At 42.3% G+C, this 22,253-nt stretch overlaps 1 protein-coding gene across 1 annotated transcript in view; it reads left to right on the top strand.

The window, feature by feature from the left end:
• The window catches only part of EVA1A (eva-1 homolog A, regulator of programmed cell death), a 212,817-nt gene that overhangs the window by 54,650 nt on the left and 135,914 nt on the right, over positions 1 to 22,253 (top strand). Inside the window, exons 2-3 of the mRNA XM_017812971.1 lie at positions 7,587 to 7,801; positions 19,785 to 19,908. Coding sequence (XP_017668460.1) covers positions 7,587 to 7,801; positions 19,785 to 19,908 — 339 coding nt within the window. The remainder of the gene's footprint in view (positions 1 to 7,586; positions 7,802 to 19,784; positions 19,909 to 22,253) is intronic.

The following is a 22,253-nucleotide window of genomic DNA, read 5'->3' on the forward strand; positions in this document are numbered from 1 at the left end:
TCAAGAAACCATGGATTTAAGGGACATTTGAAGAAAATCATCTAAGATGATGTTCAAATAGCAAAAAAGATTTTTGTAACGAATTTTTAGACCAATTGTTAAAAGTTATAGACCCCAAATACTTGCAGTTCAAGTTGCTTATTAAATTCTCCAGAGTAACTCCAACAGTTTGTGGAAAGGCTAAAGTGTTTTATTAAATTCTGTAGGAGTTTATGGTTAGGGAATTTAAGGGATTAATTAGCAATAATCCTCAGTAGTATCTGTGTAATATTCAAGCCCGCAGAGTTGAAAATGACCATAATTCATTCCTGTCACCCCTAGCCTTCACCAATCTAATTTCCAGTACCTTCTCATCCTTACACAAACCCAGGAGACCTATGAAATACTGCTCAGCATTTACAAAACCTTACCTTGTTTAGCCTTGAAATGCTGGCAGTCAGCTGCAGTTCTAAATTCCCTCTTGTTTCAAAGCCATATTTATGAATTAGCACTGGATGCTATTTGGGGCCATAACTGCAGCACAAAATATCAGATAGCAGACAAGGAACTGTTCATTTAAAATAAGAATATTTTCCTAAATATGCTAACAACCTGTTCAAGTTTAGTCAGAGCTGTACTGTGTCTGAAAGGTGAAAGAGTTGGGGAGTAGCTGAAGTGAAAGCAAATCTCTCTGTAGAAGGTCTGTAACAGCAAGTTTTAATCTCCTGTATTAGTAACAAAGCAAAACAAACCCTATTTGTCCCTAGTAGTCTGCTCTGTGATTTGAGAGAGCTGCTTTTACTGCTGCAACCACAGGATTATCAGTAATGCCTGGTATGAAATGCATTCATTGAGTTCCCTGCTCTGGCTTCAAGCCTTGCCTGGGGTCACATTTCAGCCCTGTTGGCCCATCCTCGTGGCATGTCACTCGATTACACTGCCTTAGCACTGTTGCTCTGAGATGTTACGAGTATCAGTGCTCTGCGTATAAAGAATAATCTGAAATTCTCCAATCCGTAGCCTACCTGAAAAACAGTGTGGTTTAGGGGTAGTCTGAGCTCCAGAAAGGTGTCCAATTAAGGTCTCGCCTGATAAAAAGTTCTATTTTGCATTCAGTGTCTCTAAAACATGTACAAGAAAGCTGAGGAAACTAGAAGAAAATAGCAGTAGATACTGAAAAAAACAATATGGATTTGGAAAATAAGAGGATTAAAAATAAAAGAATATGTGTCAACCAGCAACAAGGGAATACTTTATTGACTAGCACAGTTAATTACAGTGATTTCATGTGTTTCAGATAATAGAAAATAGCTTATTTCTAAGTATAATGTCTTTTTTCATGAGGTTGATTTTTCTCTATGATATGTATGCACTTCTGTATTTTTAACCACAAGAGCTCAAAATGGGATATTTTAAGAAGACATTACAATAGCTTGGATATAGCTTGATGCAGATATTAATGAGGCTCTGGCTTTAATTATATGTAGTTGTTCATTAACCATTAGAATCCTTTGAGTTTTCTTGTAATTTATTAGAAGGTTTGGATCATATCCAAGCTGTAAAAAGAGTTGGTTTTATTGTGACTGTGATTGTTTCTATTCTTCCAGCATGTTCCCACAGAGATGTTTCCTGGGGAAGATGACATTTTTGTTCTGATGACTGGTGAGCTGGTCTGTTGCTATGTGCCTTGTCAAGCAAAACTGGAACTGTTTATAGTGGAAACAGGAGAAGAGGACTTACTGGTTTTAGACAACCAGTGTGGTTTATGGTTAAATAGGGTATATGGATGAGTGTTTGTGTGCTCTACTATTATCACAGACTCTTAAAATCATAGACCTTAAAGGCTGTCTCATTTCAACCCCCCTGCCATGAGCAGGGACACTTTCCACTAGACCAGGTTGCTCGGGGTCTGGGATGCTCCAGGGATGTGGCATCTACAACCTCTCTGGGCAACCTGTTCCAGTGCCTCACCACCCTCACAGTAAAGAATTTCTTCCTAAGAGGAGACTCTTTCAGTTTAAAGCCATTCTGCCTTGTCCCATACCCTTGTGAAATGTCACTCCCTAGTCTTCTTGTAAGCCCCCTTTACATACTGGAAGGTATATTATCCTACTTCTGAATGGGGTGGACTCTCTTATACTATCTGTGCTTTTGTGAACCACTTCATCAGCTGCTTTGGTTTCAAAAAGGTAGGGCTGTAGCTCCATGAAAGTAAGTAAAGGATGATGTCTAGATTTACAGTTTCTGTAAAATGACAATATTCTGTATGAAGCCGTTATGTTTCTCTACCTTGCCTATGTGTTAAAGTTTAGAACTGACTGCTGGATGAGAACTGAGAAAGTTTCCTGTAGAGGCAATAGTTCAAATAATTCTTGGGAGCTGACATTGCTGGGAGGGATAAAGTTACCATCAGCATTAAGCATTGTGTTTGGTGACTAGTGAAGAATAATTGCTGATGACTGATAGGAGGCAAACTCTGCACTTTGGAAAAATAAACTGCAAGTGGTGTTTGAAAGGAACATTTCCTCCTTGTTAGAGGGAAAAATGATCTATCATTTTTGTGGTGTGTTTCTTTTGGTTGTTTATTCTGTCTTCAGAATGCAAATCCCTGCTTTGGTAGTGATACCGGTCTTCTGAATCAAGGAGATGTTTAGCTCTTGAGTCCTATACATTGACTTAATTTGGGAGTAAGAAAGCCTACCATCAAAGATTCCATGTCCTTGATACAGTCCTTAAAAAAAGAGAAGTGCTAACCCCAAAATATTTTGTAATTGCTTTTGTTATCCCAGGTTTTCAAAACATGTAGCATTTGGAAAAGTTTTGGTGAGCTTAACACATTAGATTTCTTTTACGCTTTTACCATATTTTAAAATGAAATATACGTTTTTAAAGAGAAGCTCAAATTACCGGTTGCTTTAATATTGTCTTCCCTAGACAGGCAGATTAGTGAACAAACAAAAAAAATCCTGATAAAATAATGAGAATTTATGTCACTTCCATTCCAAGATGAACCATGACAATACAGAGTACGTTTGTCTGTAGAAGTACAGATGGGATCTTAGAATCATAAAATATTTTTCTCAAATAATTCCTTGCCTTCGTGTCCTAGACCTGACAATGGTGATTTCACATTCCAGAATTTATGGATGAAGAAAGGAATAGCAATTGCCTTTGGTCATCTTTAAAAGCAGCCTACCTTATCTTTGTTTGGAGCAGACACTTGTAAGACTGCAGCTTGTATCCCAGATAAAGATGCAGAGACATAAACTTGAGTGGGAATGATGACATCATCTGATAACACCTTTATCATCTCAGTTTCTTGACTGCCGTATTCTGTGGCCTATAAATAGCTACTGGTGATCTGCTCTATCATTTTACTGAACTAAAATAGGTTCTTGCAGCCATCTAAGAGATTTGTCATGCTTTCCAGGAAAGAATCAAAGAGCTTTGTAAGCTTTTCCTTGTGTACTTATGGAGTGCTTCTTACCCTGGTATACGAGTGCCATTAAAGTCCTTAAGCACCTTCTTTCACCAAGGAGGATCCCAGTAATTCCCTCCCTGGTACTGCATGTAATGGTACAAAAGGTCGCTTGGAGAGTTGTTACTGAAAAATCAGCAAGGGTCCTGAAAATAATTTGGATTTTGGGTTAGCAAACTGTGAATCAGTGGGTAATGAAATGTCAACGGCATTCAAAAGAACTACCAATGATATAGTACAAATCTGGCACACTTAAACAGGAAAAAAAAAGGATTAATTCTCTACAGGCACTTCCTTTTGCTCTTTGAAGAACATCATCTCCTCTCTGACCATGCCCATACCTGATCTAGTATCTTCTCTCTGACAGTGGTCAGTGCCAGATGTTTCAGACATTGTGCTTTGCTTATTATTAGTCAGTCACCATCAAAGCATTCAATCCCTTCAATATCTTGAGCTTGAACAAACTCAAGTTATTTCAAGATTGCTGATGGGAGACGAAAGGAAGGAGCTGTTTCAACAAGTGATGTGCACTAATTGCAGGGGTTGGAACCTTCTCTGATCCTGAATTGGCTGATATGAAAGGCATGCCCTAGGATGGCTGTTCTGACAGAGTAATTGAATATTCAAAGGAACCAGCAGAATCTTGACAGCACTTTGGTTGTATTTCTTTGGCTCCCTAATAGGTCAGCCTCAGGGAAAAGTCCTAATGCGCTGGAGTAACAGTGTGGAAAGTGGGTTTTAATGTTTTGTGTTATATTCTGAGTCTGCAGTTTTCTTTTCCTGATACCCATGTTGTATATTTGCTTTATTTTTGAGGGAGAAGAGCTGATCTAAGTTTGGGACTAGGTGTGCAGTGTCCCACAGAGCATGTATTCTACTGACTGGGAAAGGAGATCCACCCCAGTAGTTCATTTCATCCCAGAGTGTTTCCTTGAACAATTGAGATAAAGGTACTAAATTAAATAGTGCTCTTTCCTCATCTGATGCAGCCCTGTCACTTACTCTAATTATTCGGGCTGTGTCTCAGCCTTTTCCTTATGCTGCCCTGAGGACTTGGAATTTAATATGCTGATTTGAGTAAATATTTATTTGGCACAGACCTCGAGGCGCTGCAGCAACAGAGCTGATAAATAAGAACTACAGGCTAAAATTTAGAGAAATCAGAGAACCCAGCCTTTGCAGTGGCAGCTTGGATGCTGAAGCTAAATTACTGTGTATTGGTTATCTCTAAGAACAGTGATTATAGTTGTTTTAGACATGTTGAAATTTGCTCAGACAAGTGTTCTTTCACAGAACTCCTTAGCTAGGTTTCAGTGTTGGTATGGAAGCAGATCTACTGCCAGTAAAAATCTGGATATAGGTCATACTATTTTGGATAGTAAGAGGAAGTTGCTGGATATGGTTTTAGAGACAGAGAAAAACCACCGCGACCGTTTATCTTACTGGGGAAAATATACCCTACAGGTGTGTCTATGAGGAGAGCTAGAGTTGATGTGGGAATGATTCTGAGCAAGCCATGTGAATTCTCTCAAACCACATGTGTTTCCCTGTGTGCATTGTCATGTCTTGGAAGGCAGGATGGTGAGTGTGAGGAAGCAGGAATGAATGATAACTCATACCAAGATGGGTCCTCAGTGTAGCCAAGGTGTTGAGAGTCTAAATAGAGTGTCTTTGGCTGCCAGGAAGGCAAGAGTACTGGAACATGTGATAAACAATGAGAAACTGAGGGAGCTGATCTGTTCATCTAGCAGTAAAGAATAAGGAGAGCGGGATCTAATTACTGTTTTATATTAACTTAAGGTATAGACAAAATGGAACCAGTCTTCTCCCTGAAAGGTACCAAAGGGTACAAAAATGCACCAATGAAAAAAACAGAGAGAACAAATTAAAAAAAAATCATAGCATGGGAAATTCCAATTGCATGGAATGAAAAAATTTTTCACTGTGGAAGTTGTTAAGCCTTGGCACAGTTTGCTCAGAGAGGTTGTGGAGGCCCCACTCTTGGGTATATCCAGAACTGGACAAAGCCTTGGGAACCTGGACTAAATTGGCCCCGCTTTGAACAGATGGCTGGACTAGATGACTTGCAGAAGTACCAACCTGAGTTATTCTGTGATTATGGGCCACCAATACTCTCTTATATGGATCTGAATCATGGGTCATCTACCGCCACCACCTGTGTCTCCTAGAACGCTTCCATCAACGCTACCTCCACACAATCCTAAACATCCACTGGTCAGATTATGTGACCAATACATCTGTTCTAGAACAAGCAGCAATCACAAGTATTGAGGCCATGTTGCTGAGAACACAGCTGCACTGGGCAGGGCACGTCTCAAGGATGAAGGACCACCGCCTCCCTAAGATCTTGCTCTATGGTGAACTTGCCACCAGCTGCCGCAAGAGAGGAGCCCCAAAGAGGAGATACAAGGACTCCCTGAAACAACATCTCGACCTTGGCCATATTGATCACCATAACTGGTCTACTCTGGCCTCCAACTGGGAGGACTGGAGACACACCATCTATAACGCTGCTGATGCTTTTGAGAAAGCACACAGGATCACCCTTGAGGAGAAAAGACAACGCAGAAAGAATCCTGCCTTGCAGAATTTACCACCTAAGGAGTCTTTCTGCTGTGCCTTTTGCAACCTGACATGCCTATCTCGTATTGGCCTTTTTAGCCACCAACGTGCTTGTAACAAACATGGGTAGAGCCCTTCCCAAATCTTCGTTCACGAAGCCTAGCCATGATGATGGGCCACCAAGAGAACAGTCATAATTAAAAAAAAAAAAAGAAGTCTCAGGTTCCCTTTTAGGTATTTGTCCAGGGATTATTTGCTTCTCTTAATGGTTTTGCCTTTTCTCTCTACTCTTCCTCTTAGGAAACAGTCTACCAGCAACTATCCCACAATGCCCTGTCTCTGTCTTCCTCTACAGGTTCCATTTCCTCTGGATCTTTAGTTAATGTAAAACAGTAATTAGATCCCACTCTTCTTATTCCTTATTTCTCTTAGATGAACAGACTAGCCCTTAGTTTCTCATTATTTACCATATCCTCTGCAGAGGAAGAGAAGGATAGGGACAGGGCATTGTGTAGTGGCTGCTGATAGGCTTGTGTTGGTGGGAAGGGGACTTCCAAACCAATTGCAGAGAGAACTGTGGGGTTGAATGGGACTGTGGCTGACAATGACATGGAACATGCTATAGTGTTTCCTCCACAGATCTCTCCAGATCAGCAACACAGTGGTTTCCCCTCATGCCTGAGTGTGGCAAAGTCAGAATTGCTTGGGAGTTTCCATGGCAACCTGACAGCAATCAGCCATTGTGACTCAAGTGTAATTTTAACGAGACTTTGTCCCCTACTTTATCCTTGTCAACAACTTTATTACTGTGGATAACATAATCCTCTAAGAAACAAGGAGAGATTTAGTTCTGCATACTGTTTTCCTTCTAAAAAGATTGAAACTTTGCAAAACTGAAGAGAAAGCAAAGCTTTAGTGTCAAAGGCTTAGAACAGAAGGTGTAGCCAGAAGAATTTAAATGGTATATTGTGAAAGGAGATCTAAGATGTGACTGGTGTGCCAGGATGAAATGTGGCTCTGCATCTGAGCCTTTCTTGCCCATGATCATAATTTTATGGGAAGAGCGAGGTTGGAAGGGATTTCAGTTCTCTAGTTTAATCTCCTGCTCTAGAATGTCAGACCAGGTTGCTCAGGGCTTTATCCAGTAAGATCCTGAAAACCCCCAAGAATGTAGATTGCACAGTTTCTCTGGGCAACCTGCTCCACTGCTTGACTGCCCTCACAGTGAAGGTGCTGCTCCACATATGTGGTCTGAAACCCTCTTCTCGCATTGTGCCATTGTAAATAAGTTGTATGATGGGACTAAGAGTTTGAAGTATCCATATATTGCTTCCGATAAGGATTTGTAACATGGTTGAGGGTCAAATCACCAAGCCTCCCTAATCTCCAGTCACTGTGTCTCTTCTTCGCACGTATGTGAGATGAGTAATAAAATATGTGTCCCTCACTGCCTGTTAGTTTTGTGTTTGTTAGGCTGCATTGCTGTAAATCACCTCAGTATTAACTACCTTTCACTAATGATGTTTCTTTGTCATGGTTTTTGCAGGTTACATATCACAGGTACTAAAGAACTACACAGACCATGCCTGCGACGGAGAATATGTCTCCCTGAGATGTCCCCACAGAACCACCATCAGCATCCAGTCTTCTTTTTATGGCCGAATTGTACCAAGCCATCAGATGTGTCCTTCTCGCTATCCCCACTCCTATGCAACTTTAATTAAAGAAGATGTTGCCTGTTCAGTTGGCACTTCTCTTCAGGTATTGCATGTTAAAATGCATCTGTTCATTTTGGACTTCATCTTTCCTTGGCCAAGCAGCAGCTCTGTGTGCTGGTGCTGCACTGACCTGTATTAAGCAGGGCTACCCAGCATGGGAGCTCTGACATCTCACACAGCTTAGTGGATAATTCATCTTTGTAGTTTAGACAGGACCGAATTAGATTTTCTGATGAATTTCTTAGTTTTCCTGCACATCTACTCAGTAACAGTTCAGGAATGTGGTTGAAAAAGCATTACACTGCAAGACTACATTATGTTTTACTGAGTTTAAAGATTATTATTTTTATAGTTTTCCTTTCCAATGATTAGCTTTTTCAACACATTCAGAAACTGCTGTGGCATTCTTTTTGCTTCAGATCCTATTTCAAGAGGCTTTTACTTTGGTAACTTGAAACCCAGAGAGAATCCTTGGCTCTACTTCATGTGACTCATTTGGCTCTTAGGCCACTGTAAGTGATCATACATCACTTAAGCTGGTAACGTCCTCTAGTAGTTAATCAGCTCTGACCATTTGTGTTTTCTCCATGTTTTCTCCATGGAATGTTTTCTCCATGTATCCTCCCAAGAGCATGTGTGACGTCAGGAAATCAAAGGATTATTTGGAAGGTGCCAGTGTTACTCAGCTGTCAGTAGGAACAACTAAAATTAGAAACATGAGTTGGCTGATGTTGTTGAAATGAATGGGGTCTGCTCATGGGTGTTGAAGTAAGCACAAGTCTTTCCAAGTGCAGGATTTGGGACTGTGAAAATTTTTGGGCAAAGATCTCAAGCATTCAGTGTGTTTATGGCTATGAATCAATAATAACTCATAATAAAAATTTATAGTAGACTAGATTAATGAACCTACAGGGCTAGTGAATAATTTCTTTTGTAATCTGGCTAAAGGCCAGACTTTCCCACATCACTTCTCACTCCTGCATCCAGGGTTTTGAAGAGACATTTACAGCATTTTTTTTAAACACTGATGTGAGTGCTTTGGCTTCCAAATATCACTGGTAAGTTCTCAAGAATTTGCACAAGGTTGGTATTTGGCTGTAGTGGAACCCTTAAGGTGACAGATTTGCAGTTACCTTCCTGTCACTTGCAGTGCACAGCAAATGACTGAGCTGTAGTGTGGGAGAACATGGTGCTTATCAGTTTTCCCAGATACAGTATCGAAAGTCCATAATAAACAGACACAAGGTGGTTGTGTTGTTTGGGGTGGGAGAACATGGACTGAAAATTTTGGCAGAGGCTAGCCTTGCCTTCTTTCTTTTATTGATTTACTGAAAAATTTACTTGCAACATTTAGTTTACCAGGGTGATTGATGGCTTTGAGCATCGCCTCAACCCTTGTGGGAGAGTGGCCTACTTAAGGCATCTGGAAGAACTTGAGAACAGGGAAGATATTTCCCTAGGCTTTCCATGCCATGGTTTTATGAGTAGGAGGGATTTAAAAGAAATCCTTACCTGCCTGGCTTGGCTCTTTATGTCCTTAGAGCTGTTACCCATTAGCTTTACCTCCAATACTTATGCTGCTTGTAGTTCCCGCTCCTTATTTATCTGAGTGAGAATTATGTTCCCTGTAGGTAACCTTGCAGCAGATCCCTTGTACAGTATATTTGTTACATGACTAAACACTGTTATTAACTGATTTTTGGTGATGCAGATGTGCTGAAAAAGTAGCTAATATTCTCTGTTCTGCCACAGATTTCTTGGGGGACCTTGAGTGAGTTCCTGAGTCTCTTTGGAGTGCTTTTTTGGTGGCCCCAGCTGTGGCTTTGATCCCTCAATGTGCTGTGCTTGCACAGGGTAGGGTGAGTCCAAATGCCAGAGACGAATCTCATCTTCTTTCTCAGTTCTAGGGGGGGTGGGGCCTCTCTGAAGGGTAACCCAGGAACTCCACAAGCTGAATGGCAAACTGCCTGCAGCTTGCTGGTAGGAAATGCATGTGTGTAGGAAAATTGGAAAGCTGTAGACAAGGAAATTGTGTGTATTTTTGTGGTTTTGCAACTCAGATATATGGCTGCTATAGGCAGAATCAATTGTGTGTGTATTCTGTTAGTCAGTAATTGAAAAAGTCAGCCAAACCAAACCTTTCAAAACTAAGTATATAAAATCACTGTGTCTAATCAAACCCATGACAGTATAAATTTGCTGCTTCTCTGGGGAGTGACCTGGAGGGAGTGTAAGCGGCATTTATTTATACTGTTCCCTGCAAACACTAGCTGTGAGTAACAGTAAATTCTCATTTAGAAGCTCTTTCCACTGTAAATGTCCAGTTCAGATATTATTTCTATGTTGAAAAGGGAAAAGAAAGAGTTGATTACTCTGAGACAACCACTACTAATCCAGTTTTATGTGATTGGCTGCCAGGATTGCTTACTTTAGTCACTTGTTTTTGTTTGAAATGAAACACAGACCACCTGGGAGAGCCTGTCCAGGATGTTAAGGCAGTGACCCCAAACTACACATTTCTCTTACTCTAACACCGTAATGTTGGATTCAGTGTGAAATTTCCAAATGCACAAAGAATTTGGACATTGACAGAATCATCACAGACCCATAGAATGGTTTTGGTTGGAAGGAACCTTAAAGATCACCTTGTTTCAACCCCCCTGCCGTAAGCAGAGACACCTTCCACTAGACCAGGCTGCTCAAAGCCCCATCCAACCTGGACTTGAACACTCCCAGGGATGGAACATCCACAGCTTCTCTGGGAAGCTGTGCCAATGCCTCACTGCCCCTGAGTAATGAATTTATTCCTAATATCTAATCTAAACCTGCCCTCTTTCAATTTAAAGCCCTTCCTCCTTGTCCTATCTCTACATGACCTTGTAGTCCCTCTCCAGCTCTGCTGTAGTCCTTTCAAGTAGTGAAAGGGGCTCTAAGGTCTCCCTGGAGCCTTCTCTCCATACAGCTGAACAGCCCCAACTCTCTCAACCTGTCTTCACAGCAGAGGTTCTCCAACCCTCTGAGCATCCTCATGGCCTCCTCTGAACTTGCTCCAACAGGCCCATGACACTTCTGTGCTAAAGGCTCCATTGCTGGATGCAGCACTCCAAGTGGGGTCTCACGAGAATAGAGAGGGAGAATGACCTCCCTTGATTAGGATTTCAGACTGGGATTTCACCTTTTATGTGGTTGGTCTCCTATTAATTTTTGGATCAAGTCACATGAATATGGAAGGATCAGAACAGCAAAGTAATGTTGTGTTGAAAGCCAGACATTATTTGCTTTTTAAATGTCTCTCCCCCTGCTCCACTCAGTTTAACAGAGGAGCCCAGAGTTAGCACTAGGAACATGAGGTAAGTGACAGGAAGGAAAGAGTGTATTGTGCTGTATTCGTGAAGCACCTTTGAGATATTTTGAAGATGGAAGTATAGAAAATTCTCATTCATCCTTTAACAACAGAAGCTAATTTGGGGCACTAGTGCTGATAATTAACAGTGTGGTCTGGTATTGGCTCTTCTGTACTTTCCCTGGGGAGCCCTGCAGAGGATATTCCTGACTGTGAAGTAATAGAAAGAAATGTCCTTGTCCCAGCCAGGAAAGCTGGACTGGGGACAGGGAAGAGGAATATCTGGAGCTTTGGCGTCTCTGGTAAAAGGAACTCATGCAATGCAAACTGTCCTGCCTTGGCTGTGTTAACATGGTTCTGTGTATGGGTTTGGTGTCTTTGTGATGACCTGTAACACTCACAAACCTTTACTCCTTTGGAGCATTTGTGCAGGTGCTGTTGGCCTGAGTATGCAAACTAAAAATTTTGAGAGCCTGAAGATTTTTGGTAGGTCTGTGCATTGTGCTTTCACCATGGAGTTTTTCTCATGTCACCCAGATAGGGTTGGTCAAACACAGCTTTAATCCGCCCACTGTCTGATTTTTCAGTGTGAGAGTATGGAGAAAAGCTAAATTACATTGCTGCAAAGCAGAGGGTGACACAGGAACATCTGGAGACACCTTTTACTCTGAGAAGATCTGTTGGGAACCATCCTCATCTGCTTTAGCCTCTCCCTTAAACCATGGTTCTCTCGCCTGTCACTCTACTGCACACATTTGCACTTCCCCACTGTATGGACATTCCTGAGATCTTCCCCCTTGGGAAATAATGAATCTGATTAACAGACCCCGCAGCAGTGTATGTTTATTCGGATGAACACATAAATGTTGGCACAGCGGACTAAGGCGAAATAGAAGTGTTAAGTTTTCTGCATTGCTTGGTGGTAAGTGTCTTGTGATGAGTGAATCCATCCAGTTAGAAGCCTAATCACTCCCGACCAAGCTCACGGTACCTGACTGTGCCTGCAAAAATGCATGGAGCCACATTGATATAGGAAGGAAGTTTGGAGTTGCTTGCTTATAAAGCTTTCTGCAGCTGCTCATGTATAGACTCATAGAATGGTTTTGGTTGGAAAGGACTTTAAAGACCACCTTGTTTCAATGCCCCTGCCATGGGCAGAGACACTTTCCACTAGACCAGGTTGCTCAGAACCCCATCCAACCTGGTCTTGAACTACTCCCAGGAATGGGGCATCCACAGCTTCTCTGGGCAACCTATGGCCAGAGCCTCACCACCCTCACAGTAAAGAATTTCTTCCTAATATCTAATCTAAACTTGCCCCTTTTCAGCTTTACGTCATTTCCCCTTGAAAAACATCCCTTTCCAGCCCTCTTGTAAGCCCTTTTGATGCACTGGAAGGCTGAATTCTGGATCAGTATTCCCGATGCCACTTGTTTTCAGCAATAAACCACTCAAGGTCCATATGGAAGAATGTCTAACGGTTTGCCTAAAATTATTGCTTATTACCAGATTACCTGCAATATTCTCATTCTGGTAAATTGACAGAAAATAAGACCACAGCTTATTTGGAAGGAAAACAGAAAGCTCTGGAGAGGTGCTTAGTCTGTTGTGTTTCTCCTCCCCAGAAAATTGTCAAAGATGTTGTAGGCTAACTTCTCTTCATACACACAGGTACTGAAAATTGCACTTCCAACTTTTAATGAGTGACTTGTTTCCCTAAGAGGGGCTGTGCTTGGAAAGTGCTCTGGAGCCAAGCCCTGCCTCTCCTCTCCTCTCCTCCCAAATTAGTAATTTGGGGAGGGAGTGTGGACATGTCCTGTGCCCTGGGTCTCTTTCAACACTCTCCAGGACAACCAGTCCTTGGTGACAAGAATCACTAGTGCTGCTGATGTGGTATTTCCTTTTGTCCTTTAGGTGAGATACAGGGCATCTTTTCTGCCACCATCTCCTGCTGTCACTCCAGCGGCCCTACAAAAGGGAGCAGATTCCTTGCATGCTATCCACAGGATTCCCTGAGCCCTTTTTCCTCCTTTTTCATTTGCATCTACCAGGAAGGTTTCTGTGACGGACAGCGAAGGGGAGCTGACCTATTCACTGATGGAAAGATGAGATAAACTTTCCAGGAGCTGCTTGACTCTCAAAGCATGGACCAGCTGTTGATCACAGAAAGAGAGGGCTGTAAGATGTGTTTGGATGTTACTGTTTCCAAAGAGGTTTCTATTTTCTCCAATTATTATGGATTAAGAGTAATATACAAAGTAGAAGGAAACAAACCAAACTTCTCTAGCTTTCTTGGCAGGCAAAGGACAATGGCTCCTGATGTGCCCAGTCACAGGATATTGCATGGTCCCACTGATGTCACAGCCATAAGTGACCTCAATAGAAATAAGAAAGTACCATTTCTCATGGCTCTGAATGTCTGTAAAATAACGATGGTCAGGGGAAAAGAGGGAGGAGATTGATAGAAAGGAATAATAATGGTCATCAGTACCACTAGGAGAAGAACCCACTGTTTGTCATTTGGCATATTAGATCTCCACAGCTTAAAGACTGTTTGAACAAAGAAAATTTCAATCTCAGAAATGTCAGTGAATCAAAGAGCAGTTCGGGCAACTCTTTGTCAGACTGTAATAATTACTTTGCAGGAGGATGGTGAACAGTGACCTCAGGGTCCAGAAGAGGTTACTGCAGTGCTGAAGTTGCTCTTAAAAATCACAGAACCAGTGCAGCTTCTTTCATGAATCTTGCCCAGGCTGAAAAAGAACTCTCTGGCAAGCAGCTCCCCCAGTTACTTATTTGCAAGTAGAACTGTTGGATGCAGAGGTCATAGATAATCTCTAAATTGTCCTGTCTTTGAAATCTTTGGCTTGACTGAAATAGCTTGTCAGAGCAGTGTGATTGTGTCCTGCAGAAGGAGAGGCACTGGAGGCAGAGGTGACCAGTGTAGCCTGTCTCCCTGATGAGGCAGGACTGCTCCCTGGGGTGTAAGTCTCCTAATGCTTTGTTTACTCTAAATTTAAACTTTCCAAGTCATGGGGCTTCCATCATTGCCGCTAAGACCCTGCTTGACAGTGTAATGGTTTGCTCTCAATGATTTTTTTCCACTTTGTGTTTTAAGCTTTCCCTTTCTTTAATCCCATGACTTTTGGTTATGCATCCTTTTGTATTTCTTCAGCTTAGACCTCCTCTCCCTTTGAAGTTGACCCTGCATAGAGATTAAGTTTCCTACTGTTAGGAAATGTAGGTAATGTTAATTAGGTAATATTTGTAATGCAGCTTGTATCAGGTCATTCTGTTTCGTGCACAGGTTTTTGCTCTTTGGTTGTCTCTGGGCTCTTTCCAGGCCCTGCCAGAGGAGCTCTGGTGAACCCTGCTGTTATGTATTAACATCCCAGCCCACAGCTGCCTGCCCTACTGCCCTGCTGGTGTTTACTACTCCCATAGCAGACGCTGGTGAGAGGGAATGGGTGCCCAGTTTTCAGCTCTTTATTTCACAGTCTGGTGTGTTAAATGTGAGTCACCAAATATGTGAGCATAGTTTCCTCCTGCTGACACTGCTGAGAGCATTGCAAGGTCCATGGGAGAGTGATAAGAGATAGTAGAGTACTAAAACGTGCCACAGGTCAATGATCAGGATTCAGGGCCTTTGATCTGTTCTTCAAGTGATGCACAGATGGAATGCAGGTAGTTTGGGCAAAGCTGAACTACTTTCTGGTGGAGCAGGCTGGGAAGATTGCCTGATGAAGCCCTAGGCAGGTAACCTGTACCTCATCAACATGGATTTCACTTCCTCATGTGGTCTATCCTTCCTTGTTGCTGATTCTTGGAAAATCTTGTTCCATGGACTTCAATAATTTGTGTGAATGAATAATCACTCAATCTTCAGATAATTGTAAACAGGACCTGTAAGTAAGTCTGCAACTTGAAAGCACTAAGTTTATAGTGTGTTTTAAAGTATTACCAATGTTCAGGGGTATATAAAAGAGTACAAAAACTCAAATGAAAGGTGAAGCCATTACGAATGCATTGTGCTGTAAGGGAGAATTCATGATGCCTTGATTGTTGTATTTATTTCCCATTGCAAAACCCATGGAGGTGCACCAGTATGTATTGGTGTAACTCCACCATAATGGCCAGGCCTGGATTGAATTTGACCAAAAAATGCTCAAAATTACTGGTATCTTCTTGCATAAAGTTCTTAGTTCAAATCTCTGCCCATCTTCATTTGATTGCACACAGCTCTGATCCATTCATGCAGTTTGTTCTCTGAGTTACTCTCCGCTAGACACAACTTGGGCAATTATTTAGTAGGGTTCCTCTGTGTAATTTCATGCATGACTGACATGCCCTGCAGTCATCCTTACGCTCCTTTGATGATGGAGGCTGTACAGAGAGCAGCCTTGTGGCAAAATCCTAGTTCCCATTGAGTTTCACTATTGGCTTCTGTGGGCCCAAAGTTTCACCCTAAGTGTATTAAATCTATGAACTGCTATGAGGGACCAAGAACTGAGATAAGTTTAATTGCCTTGGGTGTTAAGCTCAGTTGTGGTTTATTTTAAGCATGCAGGGGAAGTGCTTCTTGAAGAGTGATTTGAAGAGACAGACTAAAAACGAGTACACCCCTGGGAATGGCTGAGGACCCATCCAGTTCCAGATTTAAATGGTTGTTATCTAATGAGCACAAGCAATTACTTGGCTAATGACCTCAACAAAATGAGCACAAGAAATGTGTTTCATCTGCAGTGGCCACTAGGAAGACATGGTTTTGAGCTTGAGGCTGCCCTTGCTTTAAGACCCGGGTCACTGCAGTGAGATTAATCCAGGGCATAAATCACAGGAGTTAGATTAGTGTTTGTTTTACTTGAATTCACATTTCTTGTTCTCTTATCTCCTCTAAATCTTGCAGCTTCTTAGCTCAGTCATGAACCAGGGAATGGATTGGGTTTAAACAGCTACAGCTTCCCTCCTGAGCACTGGCTGTCAGCCCTCAGGCCTGATTTACCACTGGAACGCAATTATAAATTGGCACAATGCAATTAATGTGTCTTCCCTCCCCTTTCATGCCAGACAGGAATTCCTCCTTCACCTTCTTTAGTTGGAGTGATTTTTTATAATATAATTTAAACCAACGTGACTTTATTTGGCATTAGTCATGGGTCTGCCAGATTTGGTGACATAAGGAGCTGATGGTACATCCCAGTTAGAGAGGGTTTTGTGTGTCTACTGCTATTCCTGTGCAAGTTCACGTTGTTTGTGGGCCTCTTTTTGTTTGATTTTCTGGTTTTGTTCTCCTGCCTTTACAGCTGACAGTGACAGCCAGAACAACAAGGCAAACGTAGAATGAATTCCCTATATTTTTCCAGCCATTAAGCAAAAACCATGTGAGCTCAAGATATCCCCTCACTATCAAGTGAACTCACAGCCTTCCTGGTGTCAGTCTAGCTGATCATCTGCAAATACTTCAGAAACAACATCTGACATCTGCCAGAGCTCTGACACTGCCTAGAAGTACGATTTTTGAGAATAAGACCAGAAAGCCAAGGTCTTGGCTTGTAAGGAATCCTGTAAACACCAGAGCCACTGGACCTGCAGGGAACCCTACCTGTGGGGGATCATCTGGTCAGGCATATTCTGCATAGCTGTTGTGTTTCAGAGCATTTAAGAAGGTGCTGGTATATAGCACATACTGATGAAAGCAGTGGGGAAGAACATTTCTGTGCATGGAAGGACAGGTGAAAATTACATGTGCAAGTTTTTAAGTTAACATTAGGGCTGGTGTAACAACTTTGTATTTTATTTTTAACATCCATTGCTAATTTTCTTTGCATTCTTCCTGATGTATTTCAATGAGGATTGCACACATTTTTTGATTTTACTCTTTATGGATATATTTCATTATGCCTAAGACTTATACAGTTTGTAGGAAATTAGAAATCTTAATGATTTTTTAATATTTTCAGGGAAATTGTTGCTCTTTAGGGGAGGCATAATAGAATTATGTGAATGAAAAGGAAATATTGGTTTCTTTACCCCCGTGAAACTTCTTGGAGTCATGGCAATTATCAAATTAAGTTGAAACTGTAGCTAAACACTAAAGCAAATTAGTAAAAGGCATATTCAGCCCCAAGAGCACTTCACTTTTTTCTGTGGTCTCACAATGGCTTAGATGACTTTTGCTCATAATTGAATTACAAACTTCTTCCTAGGGTTTTTTGTTACTTTGCATGCCACGGGAAGTAAACTCAGGAGGTTTTGCTTATGTGGAATACATGGAGTAAGCAAGAGCTTCCAAAAGTTAGAGCAGAGCCAAGATGAAGTGGCAATACCTGTAAACTGCCCATGTTCATTTACTCTGAGGCCGGTGAGTTGTTGCCTTCACTCCTGGTGATGAGTCTAAGGACAGATGAACAAGTGCTGCTCAGGTATCTCAGCTGAGGTTTTCAAAGAGGTTTTCTTGCTGACCTAACTCAGTCTTTGCTGAAACTCAGGATGATTTTCCCAGTGATTTCAATAGCACCTATTACACAGTGCTGTAGGCTCTCAAAAAGCCCATCCATCTGCCATGAACATGGACTAAAAACCCGAGTCTGCTGCTGTAGGCTCTCAAAAAGCCCATCCATCTGCCATGAACATGGACTAAAAACCCGAGTCTGCTGCCTTTGAGAGGAGACAGCTTTCCTTGTGGGAAAGTAAATACTTGGGGTGCTGCCTCTTTCCCTCTGTTCCATATTCTTAGTTCTAGTTGGGTGTAAACACAGCCGTGGCTCTCCAGTACCAGAAAACCCCTTCAGGTCCACAATGAGTTGAGAGGATTGCTCTCCATATGTGTAGCACTCCAGAGTTGTTTCAGTTGTTCTTTGCCTTTTGAGACGAAAAGAGGTATCTGTGCTGGATCCTTGCTTAAATTCCTTTGCAACTCATTGGATTTTGCATTAAATTAAATTTCACATGCTGAGTGAGCAGCCAACCCTTATGAGCCTGGAGGAAAGAATATGCTGTTTCTATGCATTTTAACGTGACGGTCAAGCTGGGGCTAACGCTGCCAGGCACCTCCTTCAGTGTTCACCTTTCAGCCTTTCAGTCCTAAAGCCTCTATTTTTAAATGAGATGCCTGCATTTTATTACTGCTGTAAGTGGAAAACAACAGCATATGTTCTCTGCCCTCTAGAAAAGGCTTGGATTGTTTTGGTTTGAACTTTAAAATAAAGGTCATTCTTGAAGCAGACACGAATTCTTGCATGTGTCAGCCCGAAAGGTGAAAGCTTTAGGAAGTTATGAGCAACCGCAAATGAGGCAGTTTCAAATTGCACTTGAAACTGGAACAGCTGTTGTTCAGAGCGTGACATTCAGAGTTATAATGCTAAAGATTCTATATATTCAGGGAGAACTCAAAAATAGTAGTCAGTAGTCACTGAAGCGGAGAGAAAATTGATTTGCATGGCACATGATAGAGCAGGAACAGCCTTTATGTTAATGGCACAGGGAGGAGATTGTGGGAAAGCCCAAATATCAAGGTGGATGTAAGAAAAGTGAACAGGGAGAAGACAAAAGAGACCAGGGGAGCCTAGGGGAATTTCTGAAGAAGGATTTTCCAGTGCCTCCTTGCAAGTGAAAATTAATTGTTTTGGGACTGGAATTCACAGCTCTGTATTGCAGGGACTTAACGAGGCTGGTGGATTACCTCGCTCTGTGGTCTCAAAATGCTCTGACAGGTTCATATGTGTCAGGCAAACATTATGGTAATTTTAGCACTTTAGGGGCTCTACAGGAGTACATAAATACCACCTAAGCCATCCAGCTGAATTTAAAACTTAATTACTACCCCACTTAATAATATTCTCTCCCACCACCACTGCTTTGGAGGATCATAGGGTTAAAAGAAATCATTAATCTTCCTTAATGAAGCTATTTTCTAGCAGGAGACAGAATGTCTTGCCCCTGTGGATTCTGAGATGGAGTTTTTGTGAGTGTTATGAATGGGGAAGTGGGGAGAGAGCGCTAGAGGAAAAGCAGTGCAGAAAAGGGGATAGGATCCAAAATGTCAGTGGTGGGAGGACCCTCTGACTCGCAGGCCCTTGATGAGTTTATCTAAAAGGAACATGATAGTCATGAAGAAAGAGGAGTGAACCCTATTAAAAACTAAGTTGGCTATACAACAATGTTCCCACCACAACTACTAATTATTGGAATACCATCAGTTTATACATATATTTATATCAGCTTTTATGTAACTGAAACAAGAGCTCTCTTGAAACTGTGCATTTCCAGAGAAATCTAAAGCAGAATGGTTGTGACAGACTTTGGGTCTCTGCTTTTAACTGTCAAAGTGGATCCACGTCCACAAAGCCACTTTTCTTGGGATTATATTGTCTTATACATGATTAAGTTGCATGCAAATGTTCCAAAATCTCTGTGACCGTCCAAGTGCACATCCCTCCTTTTGCATCCATTCAGGGAAACTAAAACCTGCTCCTTAGAACAGTGCAAGGTTTAGTCCTCTCCTAGTCCATGGCTCCTGTAGTACACACTCCCTTGAGCACCATCATCTGCCTCATGCCAGGGCTGGGTGAGGAGGTTGGGATGGCTTTGTCCTTCTCCAGCTTATCTTTGTTTGACCATCCCTTTGATGGAGATACTGAAGTGCTTTTGTTTCTCTGTTTCTTGTGTGTGTCCCTGGCTACAGAAGATGCTGGATGAGTGCCAGGACAGGCGGAGCTGCCAGTTCCTCGTCAATAGCCGGCTCTTCGGGACAGATCCGTGCCCTGGAACTGGCAAGTACCTCATTGTGTGGTACAAGTGCAGGCCAAGTAAGTATCTCCCTATTGAATCTGTCTGCTCTGTCGAGACCAAAGCATTTTCATACTTAGTACTCACCAGAGAGGCCTTCTAGGACGTCTCATTCCATTCCACCTTTATTTTCAGTGTAACATAACCCCCCAGTGCGGAGCATTTCCCCTTTACCCCTCACTTGCTGCCTTGCTGGGGTGCTGCTGCTCCGTGTCCTTCCTCCTTGCCAGCAGCCTGAGTTGCAGGTTGTTTTTGCAGGTGCCAATGAAGGCCTTTGCCAACGCTGAGCTCATGCTGTCAGCAGTGGGTGGGCTGCTCCCACTTCTCACTTCCATCTGCAGCCAGTGGGGTAGTGGGGCTTGTCCCCTCTCTGCTGGTCCCTCCAGAGGCAGTGGGAGCTCCTTGCATAGGCGAAGACTTCCTTCAGGCCTGGGAGCCTAAGGCAGGCACTGGCAATGGTGGTGTGACATGAAGCTCACCTGCCCACGCCACACCATAATCCAGCTTTTAAGTGCTCCCAGACCAGGCTGGGAAATGTTAACCTATGTCTTGCATGACTTTATTAGCTGTGTTTAAATTAAATGGGGCTGGCCCCTGGATACTGGGAGTGCAGTCATGAATACTGGGACTGAGTCATGTGCAGCTTTGGCTCAGGACAATCAACACCCTCTTGGCCAGCTCCTGGCCCCAGCAGGGAAGTTAGCACAGCCTAGACACCATTCTCCACCAGTGCTTTGGAAGCAGACACAATAGTTTAGAGATAGATCAGGTTTGATGGAGGACAAACTGTGCCATTTGATGTCAGCTGGAAAACGGGATCTGTTTCTATTTGAGCATAAGTCTTATGAGGAGCATCTGAGGGAGCTGGAGGTGTTTAGCCTGGAGAAGAGGAAGCTCGGGGGGAACCTTAGCACCTCTACTACTACCTGAAAGGAGGTTGTAGTGAGGTGGAGCTCAATCTCTTCTTCCAAGTAACAAGCAATAGGAAAAGAAGAAATGGCCTCAAGTTGTGTGAGGGGAGGTTTAACTTGAATATGAGGAAAAATTTCTTCACTGAATGGTGGTCAACCATTGGAACAGGATGCCCTGTTCCACCCTTCCTAGGGAAGTGGTGGAATCACTGTCCTTTGGCATGTTCAAAAAACGTGTAGATTTGATGCTTAGAGACATGGTTTAGTGGTGGACTTGGCAGTACTGGGTTAATGGCTGGACCTTTCCAACCTCTATGATTCTGTGATTCTATGACCTAAAGTCTGGACAAGGCATTTCAGACCAGCCTGATCGCAAGCTTTTTAGATGTCATAACTAACATGGTTCCAGCACAACATCAGCAAAATTTCTGGGGAAGAAACAAGAAAGGAAAGTTTGCACAGGGAAGAAAAACAGATCTGACTTCAGAAAAGGTTTGAAACAAAAGGAAAAACATTCAGACTCTGTCAGAAACAGCACAGAATAAGACTTTATATCCCAGCAGGCAGAGACCTGTGCTAATGCAATGAAAGGATCTGGCAAGATCTGTGAGGAATTCAAATCAAAAGTAGGTAATGAAGCACCTGCATTTGTTGTGGGATTTTTTTGTGAGTGATTGTAATATCCCTTGTTGGGTGAAAAAGGCACCTCTACGAGACAGGCGATTAACAGGGTGTTCTGGCAAGTCCTCCTGAACCTGCAGGTTTTGCATCAAAGCTCGCTTGAAAAATCTGACTATTGAGGGCTGTGCTAAACTTATGAAGGTATTTCAGGACCCATCTGTGCATAAATATTTATGGCTTGGAATTCTTTGCTAATTACAGACATACTAGAAAAGAAGCAGTTTGTATGTGTGCGGAGTAGGTAATTTTCCTGAAAGAGAGCAGGGGAAGATGCTTAAAAATATTACCCCAAGACATTTTTCAGGCAGCTCCAACTTTGCAGGGTGAAACAGGGTAACCTGACAGAAATTATTTTCTCTTAGTGACAGGGCAAACTTTTAATCAGAACCCACTGGATTAATAACAATGATTGAAATAAGTGAGGATTTTTTTTGCACAAAGATACCAGGACATGGTCTGCCTTTCCTTGATGATTCAAAATGGTAATTTTGAGTCTCTCAAACAGAATCTAGTTCTTTTGTGAGTTCAAGCCTTTCCACCTTTCTGTAGGGAGAAGGTTAATGAGGGGACTGAGGAATAATGGATCCATAGAGTGCAAAATACAGCATCATGAGAAATTTTGATGGGCTTTTTGGGTTATTGACTGTTTTAGTATTGATTATGAGATTTAAATGAATATATGCTTAAGAGCGGGGCCCCTGGTGGTCTAGTGGTTAGGGTGCTGCACTCTCACCGCTGCGACCCGGGTTCGATTCCCGGCCCCCCGGGCAGAT

This window comes from Lepidothrix coronata, unplaced genomic scaffold (assembly GCF_001604755.1).
Source record: "Lepidothrix coronata isolate B3197 unplaced genomic scaffold, Lepidothrix_coronata-1.0 Scaffold39, whole genome shotgun sequence".
Taxonomy (NCBI): Eukaryota; Metazoa; Chordata; class Aves; order Passeriformes; family Pipridae; genus Lepidothrix; species Lepidothrix coronata.